Here is a 21,391-nt window from a genome sequence, read left to right on the forward strand (position 1 = left end):
GCCCTCCTTTCTTGCTTCCCTCTCTCTCTATCTCTTTTCTCTTTTTCCCTTCTTTCTTTCTTGCTCTCTCTCCCTCTTGCCTTCTCTCTCTCTCTTCCTTCATTCAAAATCCCTTCCTCCATTCTTTCCCACTTTCCTTACTCCCTCTCTCCTTCTTTCCCCTTTTTAGCTATCAGTCTTTTTTGCATATCTCATTTTGAAAGATTTCATTTTAACATAATTACGTCTATTGATTGACAAATTCAAGCGAATCTAGGTCCACAAACTGTAATTATTCCTTCCTGCAATTTTATGAAAACAAAATGGAGAATCTTTTCCATTCAGTAAGATGAAAGAGAGTATGTTTCTAGGCTAAAATTGGTTTACAATCTCCAGGTTTGTAATTTTGTTAGATTTTTCTTTAATAAAAAAGAAATACAAAATTTCAGAAATATACAGTTATAATGATTACCACAAACTAATAACTTGTTTGCCTTTTAACCTGATTACTTGGAAGTTATACTCATGTGACAAGGCCACAGAAAACTGTGATTGACGAAACATGCGAACAGTAACAAAAGAGTGTTCACTTAAACCAACTGAGGAAAATCCTGGGTTATTACCTGGAATGTTTGCTGATCTTATGGGGAGACACAAAGGAATAAAGTGCTCATGTTGACACACTTCTTGAAGAAAATCAAATTTATACTGGCATAAGGTCTGTAAAAGAACAAAACTGAATGCTATCATTTAGACACCAAGAGTGTTAAGAACAACAAAAATATATGCACTTGAACCTTATCCTTTTAAGAAACAAACTTGGGCCCGGCACGATGGTGCAGTGGTTAAGGTCCTCACCTTGCATGTCCGGGATCCCATAGGGGTACCGGTTCTAATCCCGGCAGCCCCACTTCCCATCCAGCTCCCTGCCTGAGGCCTGGGAAAGCAGTCCAGGACGGCCCAAAGCTTTGGGACCCTGCACCCGTGTGGGAGAATCGAAAGAGGCTCCTGGCTTCGGATTGGCTCAGCTACAGCAGTTGAGGCTGCATGGGGAGTGAATCATCGGATGGAAGATATTCCTCTCTTTCTCTCCTCTCTGTATATCCGCCTTTTCAATAAAAATAAAATAAATCTTTAAAAAAAAAAGAAACAAACTTGTTGCTTTTGTGTGACCACTAAGCAACTGCTAGGTTGAAAAGATTTGATGCCCAGTGGTGTGTGTGTAGGTTCCCCATCTTTGGAGACTGATTAAGGCATCCTAAGAGAAGGGTCCTGTTTGTAATTCACACTGTGCTTTTAAGAAATAAGATCCTTTTGAGTCATGTTTTTAAACTTCTTTCAGTTTGTGTCATGGCATATTTATTTGGAAAAAAATCCCCTGATGTACAGAACTCTCTCAAAGTCTGTTCTCAAATTATACAACCACCATGGCAGTTAGGGAGGGCAACAGCATGAATGCCAAAATGCACTCTTTGTCAAATTGCATTGCCTAAGGGCTCTTTCTTCCTTGCCTTGTTTACAGGTCTACACTTCCAACAGCATTCACGCGGGACACTGTTGTCTGGAGGTCAAGCACAATAGAAGACTGTAGCACACCGGTCACAGGCGGCTACAGGAGGAAGAACAAGGAGCAGCCTCACGACTGAACTACTTTCACTCTCATGCACGCTAAGCCATCATCCTCCAAGTGAGATTCTCTTCATCATATCTACTAATACCAAATCCAAGAAATGAAGTACGTCTTAGCCATTCACAGGTTGTGGAGTTACATTTTGTGATAACTTAGTTAGTGCTACCTGCAAACAAGGGCGGTACAAGGGACAATCCTTTGTACATCAAGTGAGCAGAAACATAATTAAATGATATCTAATTATTTTTATTCTGAACATTCTGTTCGGTCTTTGGAAAAACACATAATTTATGTGGATTGCTATCACATACACATGCATATTTTGCAAAGTGCATGCCTATAATAACAACAGAAATGAAGAATATTTAAAAATATTTAGAGAGAATTCGATTTTCAAAACTGGATTGTATGCAACTCCCCTGGTCAAAAGTTCATCTCCACCACAAAAAAAAGTTGAAACTTCTTAAGCATGACATGAAAGACTATGAGGAGATCATTATTTGTTTTTGGTTTCTTCCCATCTGTTGCTCTTCCCAATACCTAGATAACTTTCCCTTGGGGTCTTACCTCCTTCCCCAATGAACTATTAAGTCATGCCCTACTTAAGAGGCAGGTGTGTGACCCGGAAGCTTCATCGGATGGCCCCTCTGTGTAAATCAGAACTATGCTATCTGTGTAACACCAGCAGAAACAGCCTGTCCTAACAGTTCCTCATGTATCCTGTGGAAGTGCCTTCACCTCTATTTCATTTCTTTTTTCTTTTTAAAGATGTACTTATTTTTATTGGAAAGGTGGATATACAGAGAGGAGGAGAGACAGAGAGGAAGATCTTCTGTCTGATGGTTCACTCCCCATGCGGCCTCAATGGCTGGAGCTGAGCCGATCCAATGCCAGGAGCCAGGAGCTTCTTCTGGATCTCCCATGCAGGTGCAGGGTCTCAAGGCTCTGGGCTGTCCTCGACTGCTTTCCCAGGCCACAAGCAGAGAGCTGAATGGGAAGTGGAGCTGCTGAGATTAGAACTGGCATCCACATGGGATCCCAGTGCGTGCAAGACAAGGACTTCAAACACTACACTATCGCGCCGGGCCCACCACTATTTCTTTTCAAAGCCTCGTAAATGCTATTTTCTCCCAACATCCTTCTAATAGATTTCCTTTTGTCAAATTGGAGTCAGTTTCTGTTGCTTGCAGTCTGAGAGACTTAACTGACAGCTTTCAGGATCTGGCCCGTCTTCAAGCGCTGAGTAAGTGAGAACCACCTAAGAGGTCCGTGGAAAGATTTCTGGGCCCCATGAATGCTTCCTTGCTTATCTGGGAGGCACACACAGAGTCACGAACTCAAGGCACCTTTCCTGTCTCGCCAATACACACCTCTGTCCAGGTGGGGAGATCAACTTTCGCATTTTACCCCAGATTTCAGGGTTTTTTTGGGGGGCGAGGGGAACTTTTGGTGTAGAACCTTGATTCTAGGAGAAACTGAACTACAGGAACTGCAGCAGCAAAGAGCCAGGCCTTTTGTCACCCACAGGAAGTAGAAATGAAATGTGAACATGTTCATTCCACACTCCTATCCCTGAAGGCGAGCCACTGACGAGCCTGGCTGCCTGGATGCAGACATTGCTTTCTGACACATAAAAAGTAAAGATTAATGTTTCAGAGATACATAAGCAATGACCAGTTTTTTTTATTTTGTTACTTATAATACTAGAATTTAAAGTCGGTATCTCCTGTACCTGGACCTTACCTTGAGATCACCGGACGAGAACATGCTGATGTAACTGTTCACCATCTTAAACACAAATCCTCGGTCCATGAATGTGAAGCAGCGCTGAAAAGGATAAAATGCCATGCCAAGGCGAGTTTACTGGAGGAATCATTAAAGATTTTAGAAAAATGATTTAGTATATGGAAATAAATTAAATTTAATATGATGTAGGAGTGTGTTAAAAGTCTATAAAATATAATGCATTCATACATGGAAATTGATGAAAAATTTCATATGATACCCAAACCTGTAAAATTACAAGCCTATAATTATTAATCTCTTAAAACATCTCTTAGATCTTTGCAATGAAAGACCCCAGTCTCTTCCTTTCTATATTGAAATTTTCAGCTTTTGGTTGTCTATTTTTAATCACTCAGTTTTATATTTGTAGTGGTTTTTTTTTTTAGAAATGAGATTCTGCGTCAGCTCACGTGAGGAGCTTTCGCTGTGCAGTACTAGGTAGGAAAGGCAGGTGCTAGAGAAGGGTCAGAATGCCATTTTAAAGCTCCCCGGCACCTTTTAACAGTTATCAAATTCTCTTTACAGTAGCAAGGAGAGGCTAGGGCAATACGTGGGCCAGAGGAGTACTTACTGCCTCTCCACAAGGCCAAGGGGCAGGTAGCCAGTAACACGTGGAAATGCAAAGACTACCCCGTCTTCACAGCGTGTGTGCAGACAGAGGCAAGGACCAAACTCATGGATGTAGTGTCTCAGGAGTCCCCACTGCAGGTTGCTAGGAGACTCATCACCTGGTGTCTGATGTTCATTCTATTCACCCACACGGAGGGGAGTTCATCTAACACTCAAGGAAGCTGCACAGCTGTGTCACCACACAGAGTGATTCTTCCCTGCCCACAGTGTGCAGGGTGGTCCTGCACAGGGCTTTTGCATTTCCTGGAACTCTCCCCCATTCATTCACAGCTCACTTTTCCCAGAAAGGACTATACTCAAAATCTTGCAATAGATAGTACATAAAGTAGAAATTCTTCCATGGAAACACATTTATGCCTAAGAAAAAACCTACTTTCTCACAATATTCTCTCTAGTCATTACATTGAATTTGGTTTGGTTTTTCCTTTCCATTTTTACCTGCTTTCTTTTGAGTTTTTATGTGCCTTTTCATTCCAGTGAATGAGTACTTAAATCTATATTACTGACCCATCCCACACTCTGGGGATATCCCTACCAGACAGCTCTCTGGCTAGAAGACCTCGGCTCTTTGTTTTCTGGTTGGAAGAGGTGTTGACCTCATCCTGCTGGAAGGAAGGGCTTCTAGTTCATCGGTGGGCTTTGGAAACTTCTTAAGAAAGAGCTGGGGAGAAGGAATTGCAGACACCAAGGGCTATGGGTGCTATTCTGCAGGTTGGTCATGAGCCACTCAAGGAGGCCTATTGCTGATGGAGATGACAGGCAGAATGCTGCTCTGTGGGGCTAGAAAAGCTGACTCAGGATTTCTTAAATTTGAAGGAAGACCTTCTATGTGATAAGCTTGGCCTCTTCCTAAGGAGAAGGGAACAAGTAAAGAATGATTCCACCAAGACAGGTCTGGGTAGCCCTCAGACTTGATGTCTAGCACATCAAGAACTCTAGTAGTGGCATGTCGGGTACGATTTTGTACTGTGTGGCTAAAGTTTTAGGATTGCAGGGATAGCAGTGAGCTAAGTGTGTGCTGAGTTCATGAGAACTAACTGAGCTCGGTGCATTGCACTGGTCCCACATAAAAAAATAATGCAAATTTTAGCATTTTATGACTCAAAATAGGTCCAGGTGGCCCTCAGACCTAATGGCCAACAGGTTCCTGCAACAACCTAGCTATATGGGACTCCTGGTGTCTCCCTAATCCTGGGACCTGCTCCAGCTGGACGTGAGAGAAAGGTTGTACAGACAATGGTGCAGGCTCAGCACAATGTCACAGAAGGTGGAGAGTGGTGAGCCAGGAGCTGGGGCTATGGAGACCATGGTGGAAATCTGACATAAGAACCCAGACCTGGAACTCGCTGCAGGGAGTGGCACAAGTGACTGCAAACAAAGAGCCATATACCAACTGCTATAAGTAAAATCGCATTGTAGACCTGTGGGTGACCTAGCTTGGAAACCTGCCCTAGGGAGAAGATTCTGATAACTAGAAGTACAATGACCAAGAGAAAAAGAAGAGACATAGGCACAATGAATATTACTGATGACTCCCCTGCAAAGGAACAAAACCCTATGCAACCTGAGAGTTAACTGAGGAAGATATTGAGAAAATGAGGCATACAGAATGCAAAACACTTGTTCTAAAGCTTCTTATCAACAAGGAGAAGCATATAAAGCAGGCATTCAAGGAATTTAAGGAATATGTCACACTGGAAATGAAAGAAATGAAAGCTGATACATTAGGAATGAAGAACACAGTAGAGCAAATTAAAAGTCCAGTGGAGAGTCTACAAGAAGAAAGAATTTCAGAATTAGAAGATATTTCCTGTCACCAGGGGGAAACAAACAAAAAGCTGGAAGTACAGCTGGATCAGGCCAAAACAAAGTATTCAAGAATTGAAAGACACTTTTAAGAGGCCTAATATAAGAGTTATGGAAGTCCCAGAAGGTGCAGAAAGAGAAGCTGAGTTTGCAAATTATTTAATGAAATAATCAAGGAAAATGTCCCTCATCTTGAGAAAGAATTGGGAAACAAGATCCAGGAGAGGCACAGAACTCCCAACAGGCCTGATCAAAAGCGATCTTCACCAAGACACAGGATCATCAAGCTCTCTTCATTCGAACATAAGGAAAAGATCCCTAAATGTGCACATGAAAAAGCCAACTGACATATAAAGGAATGCCAATTAAATTCACAGGAGACCTCTTACTGGAAACTGTACAGGCAAGAAGAGAATGGAGTGACATATTCTACATTCTAAAAGCAAAAAATTGTCTACCCAGGATAACGTACCCAGCAAAGCTTTCTTTTGTCTTTGAAAATGAAATAAAATTCTTCCACAGTAAAGAATTTGTTAAAAGAATTTGCCTCTTCCAAACCTGCCCTACAAATGATACTTCAAGATGTTCTCTTGACAGAGAAGAGGAATAGCACCTACCAAAACCAAAGGCAAATGGAAGAACATCCCAGTAAAATGACAACAGAAGACTAAATCAATGAACAACCCATTGCTAAAATGACAGGATCAAATTACCATCCATACATAGCCGAATGTAACTCGGCTTAAGCTCAATCAAACATCATAGATTAGTAGACTGGATTAAAAAACAAAACCTATCTGTTGTCTAGAAGAGACACACTTAACCAACAAAAATCAGCAGAAACTATATCTCATGAATTTTGATTTTTTTTGTTGTTAGTTTCACCTCTTTAAAACACTTTCTTGTCATTAAATTCTTCAATGACTCACAGATCATACAGTACATCATTTTCTTCAAGAAGGTTCTTCATTTTCTTCTTTATTTCTTCAGTGACACATTAGTCACTCAGTAGTATATTATTTAACTTCATGGTGTTGTTTATTTCTTTTTTCTTCCTGTTGTTGATTCTGTTTTGTGACTTTTCATTTAAGGGAATGTATAGCAGCTGTGTAATAGAGACTGTCATATCTAGTAACATGTTATGTAACTTCATGGCATTGTAAATTTCTATTTTTCTTCCTATTGTTGATTTTGTATTGTGGCTTTTCATTTAAGGGGATGTATAGTAACTGTGAAATGGAGACTAACATATCCAGATGTGAGGATACAATGCAGTATGCATCGTTACTTCCAGACTAAAGATGGACTCCCAATGAAACTGTTTACTATCTGAAAATAGGATGCTGGACTCTGCCATTGACCATGCCCACAATAATAGACATATGACTGTGTATGAAGAACTTTACTTCAGTAATGCCGCAGGGGAACTCAGTAGTTGAGGGGGAAGAGGAAAAGGGATAAGGAAATCACAGGGGCCTATGCAACTATATCATAAAACGATAATGATAATAATAAATAAAAGATTTAAAAACAATAATCCATATATGACATACTTTGATGATGTAAAATCTGTTAAGCCAGTCTTTCTCTTTATAGACATTTTGTACATGTACTGATTTACATTCCAAGTGCATGTGATCAACTCCTTTTTCAGGATGCAGTCCCTGCAGGTAGACACAAGAACCAAGGCTGGGAGCAGCCCAGATCCGGCCAGGTTATGGTACCCCTGACACACGGTGGTGTCAGGTTTGAGGGCAGACCAGGCTTGGTCAGTTTGCATCACCCACTGGCAGATCTGAGAACCAGGACGGGGTGCAGGACAGGCTGGGTTTGGCATAACACCAGCCAGTTCATATTAGGGCCAGGGCTAGGCTAGACCACAACAACCACCAGCATGAACTGGAACTGGGGACAGACTGGGCCAGGCCAAGCTACAGCACAGAGCAGGCAAATGCCAAGGTGAGTCAGACTATACCAAGCTGGGCCACAGCACCCACCACGCACCAGCACATGTGAGACCCAAGGTGGGGAGGTGCGAGTCTAGTATGAGAATTGCGGGGAACTCCCTTGCTGGACCGTCACTGCTTCTGGTGAGTACGAGAACTGGGACTTGGGGCAGATCAGGCTTGGAAGGCTTCATCCCCTTAAATGAAAAGCCATGAAATATATGAAATGGGTTAGAGGGAGAGCCAGGTTGGAATAACTGACGATATCCATTCATGCATGCATGAGCCAGAGTAGATACAGGCTGGTTGAGCTTTGCCACAGCGTCAGCTGGCAAGTGCTTGGACTAGGGGCAAATCCTGCCAAGCTAGACTGAAGAACCACCTGGAGAGTGCAAAAACTGGGAATGGGAGTGGGTCCCATAGGAAAATGGTGAGCTGCAACTCCCACTGGTTTGCTTGAGAACCAGAGCTCGAGGTGGACCTGGCTAAACAGACAGCGGTACCTGCCAATATAAATGTGGCCTGGAGTGGGGTTGGGTTGAACTAGGCTCCGACACCTATTGATCTACATACGATCTACAGTTCTTTTCAGCTATATTTGTTGATCCATCGTTCATGTTTGCTTCCCTCCTTTTGGCTTCATTAAGCCATTGATAGTTCCATTCCCCTTTCACCTTGAACATTTGTTTACTGACTCTTAATTTGGACACTGGTTATGATCTAGAAGCAAGAACCTTTGCATAAATGGCCTCCAAGGAAGACACTCACTCATTTTAACAAGAACAGTCCACTGAAATCATGGAAAGTAGACATAAATCCTCTTTTTTTTCTACAGAACTGTGTACTCATCATTTTTAAACTTCTACAAGTTTAGGGAAGGATATTGCTGATATTTCTTTATGCATATTTTGTTTACAAACTGGATTATGTTCAATTTTCAAGCTTGTTATCTTGTTTTGTACTTCAAATAAACTACCAATATAGCAATAGAATGCATCCTCATAGGTCTTAATATGTTAACCACACTATTTTTCCATTTTATTCTCTTTCTCTTTCTTCTGTATCATGTTTTTCTCATCCCCAAAAAGTGGAAAAGAAAAAAAAATGAGCTATGTATTGAAAATAAATTAATTCAGAAAAGAACAAGCACAGTGGCTAATCCAAAATAGTTTTCAGAGCATTAAAACGAAGGCTAAATTCACGTTCAGTTGAAGGAAACTCAATCTTTTTCCATATATCTCTACAGACTCAGCAATTTTGTTTTCAGCATTTGTTTGTAAATTTTCACACCCAACTGGTTTGTTCTGATGTCCAGCATCACGAAATGAGTACCATGATTTCAGAACTGTTATTGAACTATTGGTTGGGCAAAAGGAGAAAGAAATCCACTGGGTTCTTAGTTGAGTACTCTGTCAAACAACACAAAGTTACTTCAATAAGTTTGTAGAAATGAAATTAAAAGATAAGTTCATATTGCTGTAAAAAGTTTTTAAATCCATGCCTATAAAGAATAATCGATACGTTTAAAAAAAAATACATGGATTTAAAACATTTTTAACACCAAGATAAACTTACCTTTTAATTCCTTCTTTCCATGTCCTTACGGAAGTATGCTATTGTACCATAATTCTGCACGTCCACTGTTTTAACTTTGGATTTTTTTTCTTCTCAACTCAGTATGAAAGCAAATCAAGCCAGCTACTTTTCCAAAAGCTTTCAGTTCAGAAAGGAGCTATTGAAAGCCTTCCTGGTAAGCATCCTCTGATGAGATCAGTGCTTATCTTTCTATCATGTAAATAAAAGCTTAGGGAAAATAAAAAAAAATGACAAATTCCCAAAGGTTATCTCAAAATGAGTATTTGGCATCACTGCTGGAGCTGCAAGCAGCAACTCACTTCAAGGGCAGAAAAATATGCCACCAGGTTTCTTTGAAGAAATTTTGGCACTACTGTGATTTGGCGGATGGGGTTGTATGTGGTGAGTTCAAGGTGCTGTCTGAAATGGTAGCATTTCATATGAGCACTGTGAGTTCTGGCTGCTCGCTCTTGATACTTCCAGTCCTGATCCACAAGTTCCGGAGCCGCTGCTACCTCCATGGGGGACCAGGGTGGAGTTCTGGACTCCCAGCAGTGGCCTGGCCAAGCCCTGGCTCTTGTGATCATTTGGGGAGTGAACTGGTAGATGGAAATTCTCTATCTACCTCTCCATCTCTCTCTGTAACTCTGCCTTTGAAACAAATAAATCTTAAATTACTATGATTTGACAAACATTCAAATGATTATTTCATTTAGCCTTGGTCATTTTACATTGACATTCAAAATTGGGTGAAAAATATTTCAAGAAGAAAAATATGTATAAGACTACTTCAACAGTTCAAGGAAAACAACTGAACTGAAAGACACATTTCATTTTGTTGCAAAAAATTCTTACTTAGATTTTTCATAGTTTATATTTTCAATGAACTTCTTTGAAATCCCTTGTGTGCATTTTTTTTGCATCAAAGTAAGATCAGCTTTTAACTCAATTTTCCATAAAATTTTTGAAGTACATGACTGTGAGTCATGCATGCATCTCACAGTCCTGCTCTTGCTTTTTCTTTTGAAATATGAACCATGAAAAAAAAAAGAAAGATGAACCATGAGTACTCAGGCTATCTTGTCTCCACTATTATGAGGTTGCTATTGTGTTGTAATCTCACGTAACGTACCTTAAGAAATCTGGCAACACTGTGGTTTGCTCTCCTTGTTTCTTCAACGGCATCTTTGTATTTCCAAATCACGTGATCAGACAAGACCATCACAAGATTGTCCAGTTCACTTTGGTAAGACTCAGGAAATCTTTGTGCTCGGGGAAGCTAGAGAAACAATAGATTATTTTGTTAAAATGTGGCATTTGAAAACTAAGCATGGGAGAAATAAGCTAAGACTTCACTTTATAGATTGTCCAACAGAATCCTTTTGAAAACTAAGCAACAATGAAATACACAATCTCTTAATTTGAAGGTCATGGCTTTGATCATTTTTATCAAATGTTTTCTTTTATCTTGGCCTATGAGGTGTTTTTTTCATTGCAAAGTAAATTATGATATATGTGTGAAATGGAAGCTATTCAAGTAATGTTCAAAGTTAAATGTGAATGTTTTTCTATAATTTTTCATCTCTCAATTCTTTGCCCTTCTCTCTCAGAGAATAACTACTACCAATGGGCTAATGAACAATTACACTAGATATATTTGTGCGTACAATTCTTTGTTTAATTTAAAACCATTAATTTTGATTCTTTTTAAAGTAAAGAATCTCCACAATGAAAAAACCCCAATGAGTGGAGATGTTGGTTTGAAATGTTGTCTAGTAAGTGCTCCGTCTCAGATCTTAGTTCCACGTCCCAGGACACAGCACAGTTAAGAGGCACCGATGAGATTTCAGAAGTCAGCACGAGATGAAGAAGGGGTTGGCTATGAAATCCCATAACGCTCATGCAGCAAAACCTTACAAGTCCTGAAAGCTATTCCTCAGGAGCAGGGGCCCCCGTCCTGTTTGGACTCCTGCACAGAAAGAGCGAAGTCTGAGGCAGTTCAGTTGCCCAACCTGTCTCTACCACCTGTGCCTGTACAGTTCCTTCCTATCTGGAAGGTGGATTTAATAATCTTTATAGACTGGCTTTAAAGTTGAGGCCAGATGTATTCTTATTATAGAAAGGAATGCACAAACTAGAGGCAGACTGAACTATACATTCCCAGCGTTTTAGCAGCCGACCTTCCACACTGAAAGAATAAAACTAAAAAAGGCTGATGTAACGTGAGTCATACATAAAACAGTGCAATTTGGGAGTGCAATATTGGAGCTGGCTCAGACTGACTTTTTTAAACCAATTTACCAGGATACTACTGTATAGATATTTTATGGATTGCATGGTTATATTTTATGTATGTTTAAGGTTTACTATTGAAATCAAATCAATTAACCACAAATCAATACAACTTACTTGACCACAGACCTCACTTTTCATTCTACCCCATATGCCATGAGGAATACACAATTCACATACGAACAACAATCTTTCTTAAGTAACCAAAGCACATTCGTAGTTTCATCACTCTAGTTTCTTCTCTTTATTGTCATTATAACTATCAATGCTTACATCTGCGTGGACATCTATTAATGTCTTTGGCTTTGATATTCCATTTGTCCTTCCCTCTGTATCCCTTTCTTTTAAAGCCATTCTTTAACTAAAATACATGCTGTCTGATAACTGCAGAAATAATGTTTTTTTTTTTTAACTGTCACCTGCAATAATACTGCAAAGGTGGAAGCCTTCTTGCTCCAAAGATAACGGAGCTACAGGAGGGGAAGGGAGTGAGGAGATGGCAGGTGCCTTGAGCTGCACAGCCCATAGGGGTAGCAGGAGTCTGAGCCACGCTCATGACGATTGGACCAGATTACATGGGCTGCCTGCATTTTAGTGTTTGGGGAGATGATGGGATGCAAGCATTCTACTTGATACATTTTTCGCTGACAGAGATGACACCCAGAAGTTCCCAGGAAGGAGAAGCCAACCTTGTCCAGGAGGGTAGACGTCACACAGAGGCACTATTTGTTGAATCACACTACACCTGGCAGACAACTACCTCAACTTCCTTAAATCTCTCACACTTCCTTTTCTTTTTTTTCTAAGATTTATTTATTTATTTATTTTATTTATTTTTATTGGAAAGGTAGATTTACAGAGAAAAGGAGAAACAGAGAACGTGCTTTCATTTGTTGGTTCACTCCAAAAATGGCTGGAAAAATCAGAAATGAGCAGATCTGAAGCCAAGAGCCAGGACCTTCTCATGGATTGCTCATGTGGGTATAGGGTCCCGAGGTTTCTGGGCCATCTTGTTCTGCTTTCCCAGGCCACAGGCAGGGAACCGCACTGGAAGGGGAGTCTGGGACATGATCTGGTACAGATAAAGGTTACTGATGCTGGCAGGTGGAGAATCAGCCAATTTAATCATTACACTGGCTCCTCTCATACTGATTCTGAAGATGACTGAATTCTTCAATAGTGGTAAAAGCCATTTACTTTGCAATTTTCGAAAAAATAAAAATAGCTAAGAGAATTGAATTGTGAGCACTCTGTGTCAAATGATGACAGCGGGTCTTTCCCAATTGCGGTCAGAATGGCTGATAAAAACTTGCAGGTGTTAGGCTGCTAAAAGGAAATGTGAGTGTGGGGGTTACCACTGTGGTTCACAAAAGGGAAATGAAAATCAACGAAGAGAAATTGCTGGACACAAACATGTTGTCTGTGATCAGCTCATCTGAGCTTATCCTGTTCACAGCTGTGTTTTGTGGCTGTCTATTTGAGTAGCAGTAACTAGAACTCAATTTTAATCCAATCAGTTTTCACAGATGCAAAGCAGGCTCTGAGTTGTTGTCATGGGTTACGACACTATTGCTTCTTGACCCCAGCATAGTGTAATGACAAAGAGATATCAATCACTCTTCATTCTGGGTTCTTCTCTTCTTCCCAGACAAAAGGAAGTAGAACAGACGCTGCTGCAAAGCAGATGCAGGACTTAGGAATAAAGAGTTGTTAAACTCCAGAGATGACTTGAGGTCTAGCCAAGGCATCTGTCTTGCTAAAGTCAAGACCATGTGGGAAAATGGGATGGCATGGCTGGGGACCTTGGGGGATGAGCTTGAGGAAGTGGCTATGCACTCAGAGTGTCCCACTCTTCCCATTAGGAGTCAGCGTTTCTCCCCAGGGAAGGTGACTGCCCATGCAAGGAGACAGGAAATGCTTGAGGAGCTGTCCTGCCTCCAGTTCTGAAGATTACACCAATACTTGCAATCAGATTCTAGCTTAACCCAGCTGTGGGCTGGATGGGTCTAACAAGGGAAAAGAGAATATATTCTGAGAACTGTGAAAATTAGTGAGCTCATATTAGCAGGAGCTATTGGAGGGAGGTACACCTCTGGGATTCAACATTGAGGATGTTTGACCAATGAGCCAGAATATGAGTGAGTAAATTGCAATTCCTAGACTTGGGGATTTTTTTTTTTTCTTATGACACAGGGTCGAATAAGATGTCAGAGAACAAGTAATTCAGTCTTTGGATAGCTCTTAGAATTCTAGAGATAGTCCACTCAAAGCAAAGTGGAAGTGTCTGAGTTGACCTGACTAAGGACAGAGGAGGTAGTATATGAGGAAGGAAGTGGGCATGTGGGATGGATATATTAACTGAGACTTAGAAGTATCAAGTTCTAACCAAGTAGTTAGTATCTAACCAAGATAGCTAAGAAGTTCAGCAGTGTCTCTCATTTGTCGGTGGGAGAAGCAGTACAAGCTGGCTCACTAATACCCAGGAGGATCACGGGTCACCTACGCTAACAGAGGAAATGTATTGAACTTAACCTTCAGGAGCCAGCAGGCTGTGACCATCACAGCATGTGGCATGATTGGAAGGCCATTGAGGGAGCTTGGTTCTCAGGGATCTGTGGAGCTGCATAATGGTACAGGGAACCCTCAGGGACAATACAGATTGGAGCCATTCATCTCTCACTTCTATCCACATGGCAGGCAAGAAGAGAAGTCAGAATTCCTCCCTGTTTCTGGACCTGAGCCAATGTTGACCTCCGACATGCAATGGCTCTGGAGGAGGCTAGCTCTCTAAAGGAAAGCCCCAGCAATCCTGTGCTAAGTATAGTGTAGACCATGATGATCTCGTCAGCTGCTCTCCAACCGCTCCTAATGCCATTCACTTGGGTTACTGCTCACTAGGCAGAGTGGAATATACATTTTATGGATTATTGGACATAGAATCTGAGATGATCCTGATATCTAGAAACCAAAAACATAATCTCTGTGTTGGAGGTGGGCCTTACAGGGACTAAAAATGACTAAAGTTCTGTTAGCAGTGGGTCCACTGGATTTAAAGATCTACCCTGCACGGGTGCAGTGCAGTAGCCTGATGGCTAAAGACCTCACCTTGCACGCGCCAGGATCCTATACGGGTACCAGTCCGTGTCCTGGCAGCCCTGTTTCTCACTAACCCTAACCCTAATCCTAACCCATCGTGCTTCTGAGCTGGGAAAGCAGTTGAGGACAGCCCAGAGCCTTGGGACTCTGCACCCATGTGGAGACCTGGAAGAGGCTCTGGGCTCCTGGTTTTGGACCAGTTCAACTCTGACCATTGTGGTCACTTGGGGAGTGAATCAGCGGACGGAAGACCTTCCTCTCTGTCTCTTCTCTGTATATCTGACTTTCCAACAAAACTAAAATAAGTTTTAACAACAACAAAAAATTCATGTAAAAGAAAGAGAGAGAGAGAGAGAAAGAGAGAGATTCACCCAGCAGTCATTTTGTCAAATCTATGGAGTAACCTTACCGGGTGCTCGTCCTAGGGCCTATCCTACGGGGAAAGCCAAGTGCCGCTTCTGTCACCTCCTTCACTGGGAGAGTGAATAGAACAATATTGCTAATCCCTTCCATAGCTTCTCCACACAGTCCTTTTCTCAGCAGGGAAGGGACAGTGCCTGAGCACTCCCCTTGGCTACCCCAATGGGAACAGAGAAACTCATGTGCGGAAGTAGGGTGATCCATGCGGATATTTCTTGATCTTCCTTATCCAAATGTCAGTGTGAATGACCTCATTTAGCAGCCCAGGCCAGAGGAGCTCAGCAGAGGCTGAGACAACTCTGAGTGAAGTCTAGAGAGTTACCAGACTTTCAGAAGTACTAGTTAGGGTAAGGCCAGTCTACAGCGGAAAATGCAATAGAGAGATGTTGTGTATTATGGAAACAGAACAACTGCTGCAGTGACTATAGTTACCACCACTAGTGTCCTTATTCTCAAGTTCCTTTTCGAAAGAGATGGCTCTGAGGACTATGGCAAGGTAAGTCATGAACAGGGGCAGACCACCTTGTATACTGTGGGCTGCGGCAGCATGGATGTGCACAGTTCAGACACTTGCCGGACAGAATCTATTGGGAGGAAAAACAAAACCTGCTGGACATTGGGATCCACTTGAGAATTCCAGCCCGGGCCACATTCTGTCCAGGATGGACCCAATCCAGTGGCTGAGCCTGCAGAGCTCTGAAGGTCAGAACAACTGCCCAATGCAGAACTCTTCCCATGAGCATCGTTGGCCCTTTCTACCACTCATTCCTGCTTCATTTTCGTCCAGGGAACCAGGCCTGTCTATTTTTTTTTTTTTACCATTTCCATTTCACCAAAACAATTCTTCCTTCCTTCCTTCCTTCCACCCATCCTTCTTTCCTTCCTTCCTTCCTTCCTTTTTCTTTCCAATTCACATCTTGTTCCAGTATATGCTTCTGAAAGGGCCTGTACATACACACAATCATTTTTCCACTTAAAAAGTAGTTAACAGAAATTTCTAAAACTTACAAAGCCAACACAATGGGATTACAAATGGCTTAATGCTTGGATGATAATGTTTTACTGTACTCTCTGGGTCTTACCTGAATTTTGTTTGTGTCAATCAGGTGCTGTGCCATTGACTTTAGGATAATTGCAAAGAAAAACCACGAGTGCTGTTAGGAAAAAGGAAAGACAACAAGATGTTTACTCTCCCATGGTAAAATGATTCTTTCTTTATAATACATAATACTGCCACACATTTATATTAAGTTGTGTTTTTTAAGATGAAATGAATCAGGTCAATAACATACTTGCCATTTTCTAAGGACAATCTTATGGTAAAGTTCTAATGGTAAAAATAAATGTCAGGCACTCCAGTTACACTGTATATACATAGTTTAAAGAATACACCTCTCTGGTCCTCTCCCTGCACCCCAATACCAGAATGAATGGATTTTGTGATAAGTATTCCCCCTGTGGGAGTATTGTTTAGCTTTTCCAGCCAAGGATCTTAAAGCAGATCTTATAAGCACACTGTATATATTATCCCAAGATTTTGTCTTCAATTCAGCAATTTCTGTTTACACTGGGACAAGTAGTTGAGGACAGCATGTTGTCACGTCACACTTAGAAACACCATTTATTTATTTACTCTTCTTTCACTGTGCATTTGGATTCTATTATTGATTTTTAGGCTGTGACAAGAAGTAGTTCTGTAAATTAAGTCTCTTCCAGGGAAAACTGCAATATAGGAGAAGAGATAAACATTCTACAGAGGTAGCTCCGGCTTCATGAAGAGGTCACGTCTTAGTGAAATGACACAGAAATGGCTGCCAAACATTGGAGGTGGTTAGGAATACTGAATTCCCATTCGCCCTTCTTGTTGACATTTTTAACTACAATGTCATATATTCCAACATTTGTATTAATACTCTATGCACTCCGGCTTGCCTAACCTATTTCCTTGGCCTACTACAACTAAACAATTTGAGCCTTTGTATCAGCTTCTGTTCAAAGACATAAGAATTTGAAACTCCTCTTTCATGACTACGTCTCCAGACATCAAGACTCTGATGGCTGCATGTTCCACGGCTTGCTAACTACCAGAATCAACCCACTGTACCTTCTGGAGCATACAACTTGTCAGCAGCAAACACTCCTGAGGATGCGAGATCATGCCAAAGCACTGGCCCCATCTCACCTCTGAACGGATCTCTGATTTTCACTCCACTTTGTCTGTTCTCATCATGTCCAGCACAGTGACCCTTTCCAGTTCTGCTCAGCTCACATCACTCTCTTTCTGAAGAGGCTTTCTTCACTTTCCTTGGAGTGGAACTCAATGACCTTACAGTGTTTCCTAAGGCCTGATGCTGCTTGGCCAATTGCCCAGGGCCGCCCCCCTGACTTCATCTTAACTCTCCCCTCTTCTCTCTAGCCCTGGTGGAATTTCTCTTTCCTTCAGCAGCTGTCTCTCAAGATCTAAGGCCTATGTGCTGATCCTGAGGTTTTACTCTAAATGTTCCCAAAGACTTCTTGACCTCCATCACACATTGTCAACTCCTCCAGGAGCTCCATTCTGATGCAAAACTATAAGAATTAGCTTTAATCTTCAGCACTCCCAGTTATTCTTTTCTGCCCTACCTTTCCTTTTCTGATAGGCTTCTCACCTCTGACATACAATCTAATCTTGTAATTACATCTAAAGTTTATTGCTTTCATCTCCCAGTAGAATGCAACCTCTTCAGGAGAGGACATCTTTATTCTTTGATGCAGCCCAAGTGCTTTAGGACTATACCTGCTGTTCAGAAATCATCAGTGATATAGTTATTAAATAAGTGGAACAAATGTATTTGTAAGGATATTTCAAACAATTAAATCGCAGACTGAGCAATTTGGTGAACTCATATTGACACTGATTGAGCCTCATTTCTCTTTCAATTTACTACTAATCATTTATTTGTCAAGCCACAGATTAAATAGGGCTCGGTACTAAAACTGTGATTCTGTAATAATTCACAGTGACCATATTATAAGTTTCTCATCATCTCTCCTTAATGTTTCCATTAATGTTTATACTTCCACTGTTCAGAACCAAAACAATTTTGCTCTTTCCTCTCCATGGTTGGAATATTCATTAATACATCCTCAACACTGTCTTTATTATTTCCCCTCATAGTGTGATTAAAAACACAACCATGTTTTCTGTGCCCCAGTTAGCACTTTTGAATGTTCATGATTATTCTTTACATGCATTCACTATGCCTTTATCATTCATTCCCTCAGATCCACTTTTTCTATAGTCTCTCGACACGGAAGTCTTCTGCTTAATATTTTTATGTTGCAGCCTCAGTATGAACTCTGTGCTAGAGATGATGACGTTCATGCATGAGGACCCACCCAGTCTCCTAGCTTTCAAGGGTGAGAGTGACCCATCCCTTGTGGTGAATGCTGAATGACCATCGGCCATCCTACCTTCAGGACGTGCTTCACAGTCGTTGAATCATTGGATTTCAAAAGACCAATCACATTTTTAGCCAATTCTTCATGTATAGTTCTCTCCTTGCATGAACTTGTTTTGAACACAAACTGAAGAAAATTTCAAAAAATGAGTACAGTTAACTGTTTGAAAATGAATAAAGATACCTGTCACATTAATTCATGTGTCAAGATCACCTACGAATGCCAGATTTTTGTCATGAAAGAAATGAAGGTCCAACGATGCAAGTAATACACATTTGTTCCTATTTTGAGATTTATACAGTTGGGGTCTTGCTCACCTAAACTCTCCTTGAAGCTTTTTTTTTGCAGAAATCAAGAGAAATGGCTAGAGAGCCATTTAGCAGGTTCAGGGACACATGGGGACTTTGATCCACCTACTTAGAACACATGTACCCTTCTCCTTCCTTCCAGTGGTAACAGGTGGCATGGTAGCAATTCTTCATCCTGAAAGGGTAGAGCACCCACTCAAACAGCCAAGTGGGGAGCAGTGCCTTCCAGGGGCTGGACGTGAGCTCTCCATAATCCCAGGGTCTACCACCCCAAGGTTAGACACGGCTATCGACAGTTCACCAACAGTGGCTGTTGATAAGACAACAAACGCTGCTTACTCTTTCTCAAAAGCTTAGTTTTGTTACACACTATTACTGCTGCTAATTGGGTTTTCATGTATCTTCATAACTTCTAAGAACATCATAATATATATAATATAAAATGCTTACATTACATTATAACTTTATTTATGAATTGAATTTGCCAGAAGGAAAGGCACTTTTCCATAATACTCATAACCCATATTTCACTGGGATTGAGAGTGAAAGCAAGGGCAAAGGTGTTTTAAACAGGAAAGGTTGCTGTTTGTCTGTACTCATTTTTTTTTTAACTTGGCTGCACACCAACACCCACTGGTCATAATCAATTATGCCTGAATTCTTGAAGTTCACCCCAAAGAAGAAAGACAAATACAATGACTGCATAAAGCTGGCTGAAATTAAGCATAACACAATTTTCCCTCTTTTAAGTGATGCTTCCTAGGAGGGTAATACCATCAACTCTAATCCCAAGCACAGATGGTTAGCCCAGTAGGGATTTCAATTAACACTGAAATATTCTGATTTACTGAAATATTCTGAACTACCAGATATCTATCAGTACTATAAACCACAGCAAACAATGGCATTTAATTAGACTGACTTTAGACACACATCTTTGGAAAACATGGTATTTGTGTACACTTTGGATATTGTGGATGGAGTGAATTAGCAGCATTTAGCACCACTGAACTTGAAATGGTGTTTCCTTTACTTTTCAATAAGTGTAAATTACCTTGAATGGCACATCTTTCAAGAAGAAGTAAACACGTATTAGCACCGGCTTCTGAAGTTGCACTGTGCTCCTAGACACGGGGCTTAATCATATACAATCTACACAATATTTTTTTTCCCACGTAGGATTAGCAGTTCAGGCTGTTTGATGAAGATCAGTCTGTGGACCAGGTATCACAGCCATGGTCTAATCACAGAACCAAAGAGCCGATGCTGGTCTGACCCATCGATCTCATGTCACAGAGCAGAGACTGAAGTCCAGAGTGACTGAAGTGCCATCTAACTTACAGCAGCCTCCAATGTTCTCCTGGTGAGTTGTTTTAGTGCTCCTTCTAAGCTTGCAGTTGACTTTATTTATTAGGAGGTGTTTATTTTAGATATATTAAAAATGTATCCTAAAATATCATTAGGAATTTCAAAGTACCTGAAAATCCACATTGGTATATATTTGAACTTGAATCACTTCAAAATAAACTAGAAAGTCGGTATGCTACATGACAAAAAAATAATTAATCTTTTCAGAACGCTTTAGATGTTCTGGCTAAAAACAAAGGCCCAATGTGGATGCATTTCCAACGCATCCACCCAAGATCATGGTGGGCCTGAGATTTGGCCATAGTCACAAATACTTGGTTTTGGCTATCTAGCCACAGAATTGATGGGTTTCCAAAATAATCATCAATATTTCCATTGGCATGAGTACAGTAACATTTGTGCCTGGATATAATCTGGATCAAGGAATCATTTCATCTCAGTTCCTCTGGAAATTGAAAAGGAAAACTTCAGTAAATGCTGAGGGGATGAGAGCTCACTAGATGGTTGCAATGAGTGGTTTCTATATTCTAAAAAATAAGTCACAAAATTATCTTAAACAGAGGAAGCTGCAATGGCATTTGTAGGTAGAACTGGCTTTCTGCAACTTAGATGTGGAATTTATTGGGCAAAATTATAGCACAGTAAAATCACTGTGATGACAATTACTTTTGGGGATTTTAAAGAAGCACAGCCACTCACACTCTGCCACTTTGGAAGATGGCTAACAATTTTGGCAGCTATAAATAGTAGAAAGAATTTCTTTACAAGTAGCATCTCAGAGAGTTTATTCTGCAAAGCAATTTGCAGACAATTCCTTCCACAGGAGTGTTGGTTTTGTTTTTAAACAACAAGTTTCTAGCACAAAAAAAAACCCCACCATTATTTCCCAGATATATTTCTAGAATCCAGAGATGCTGAATGTCTACCCACATATAATAAATAGAACTTTCCAAATACAAAATAAAGATATCTCAAGGTGATTTAGACTATGCACAAAATCCAGAAATGTAAGTCCTTTATGTGATATAAAGTAATTTGATACACTCTTATTTATCTCTGGATGGGCACCTCCTTTTCATTCAGGAAACTAGCACTTAGGTAGGAGCTATGTAAGT

The 21,391-nt window shown here is 40.8% G+C and overlaps 1 protein-coding gene across 6 annotated transcripts in view; it reads right to left on the bottom strand.

The window, feature by feature from the left end:
- The window catches only part of DOCK10 (dedicator of cytokinesis 10), a 246,269-nt gene that overhangs the window by 41,137 nt on the left and 183,741 nt on the right, over positions 1-21,391 (bottom strand). For all 6 annotated transcript variants that reach the window (XM_040982815.1, XM_040982814.1, XM_040982813.1 and 3 more), the window contains exons 26-30: positions 18,613-18,726; positions 16,242-16,313; positions 10,484-10,630; positions 3,353-3,436; positions 603-699 (exon numbers count right to left, since the gene is read on the bottom strand). In XM_040982815.1, coding sequence (XP_040838749.1) covers positions 603-699; positions 3,353-3,436; positions 10,484-10,630; positions 16,242-16,313; positions 18,613-18,726 — 514 coding nt within the window. The remainder of the gene's footprint in view (positions 1-602; positions 700-3,352; positions 3,437-10,483; positions 10,631-16,241; positions 16,314-18,612; positions 18,727-21,391) is intronic.

This window comes from Ochotona curzoniae, unplaced genomic scaffold (assembly GCF_017591425.1).
Source record: "Ochotona curzoniae isolate NIBS_2020 unplaced genomic scaffold, NIBS_Ocur_1.0 contig_3643, whole genome shotgun sequence".
Classification (NCBI taxonomy): domain Eukaryota; kingdom Metazoa; phylum Chordata; class Mammalia; order Lagomorpha; family Ochotonidae; genus Ochotona; species Ochotona curzoniae.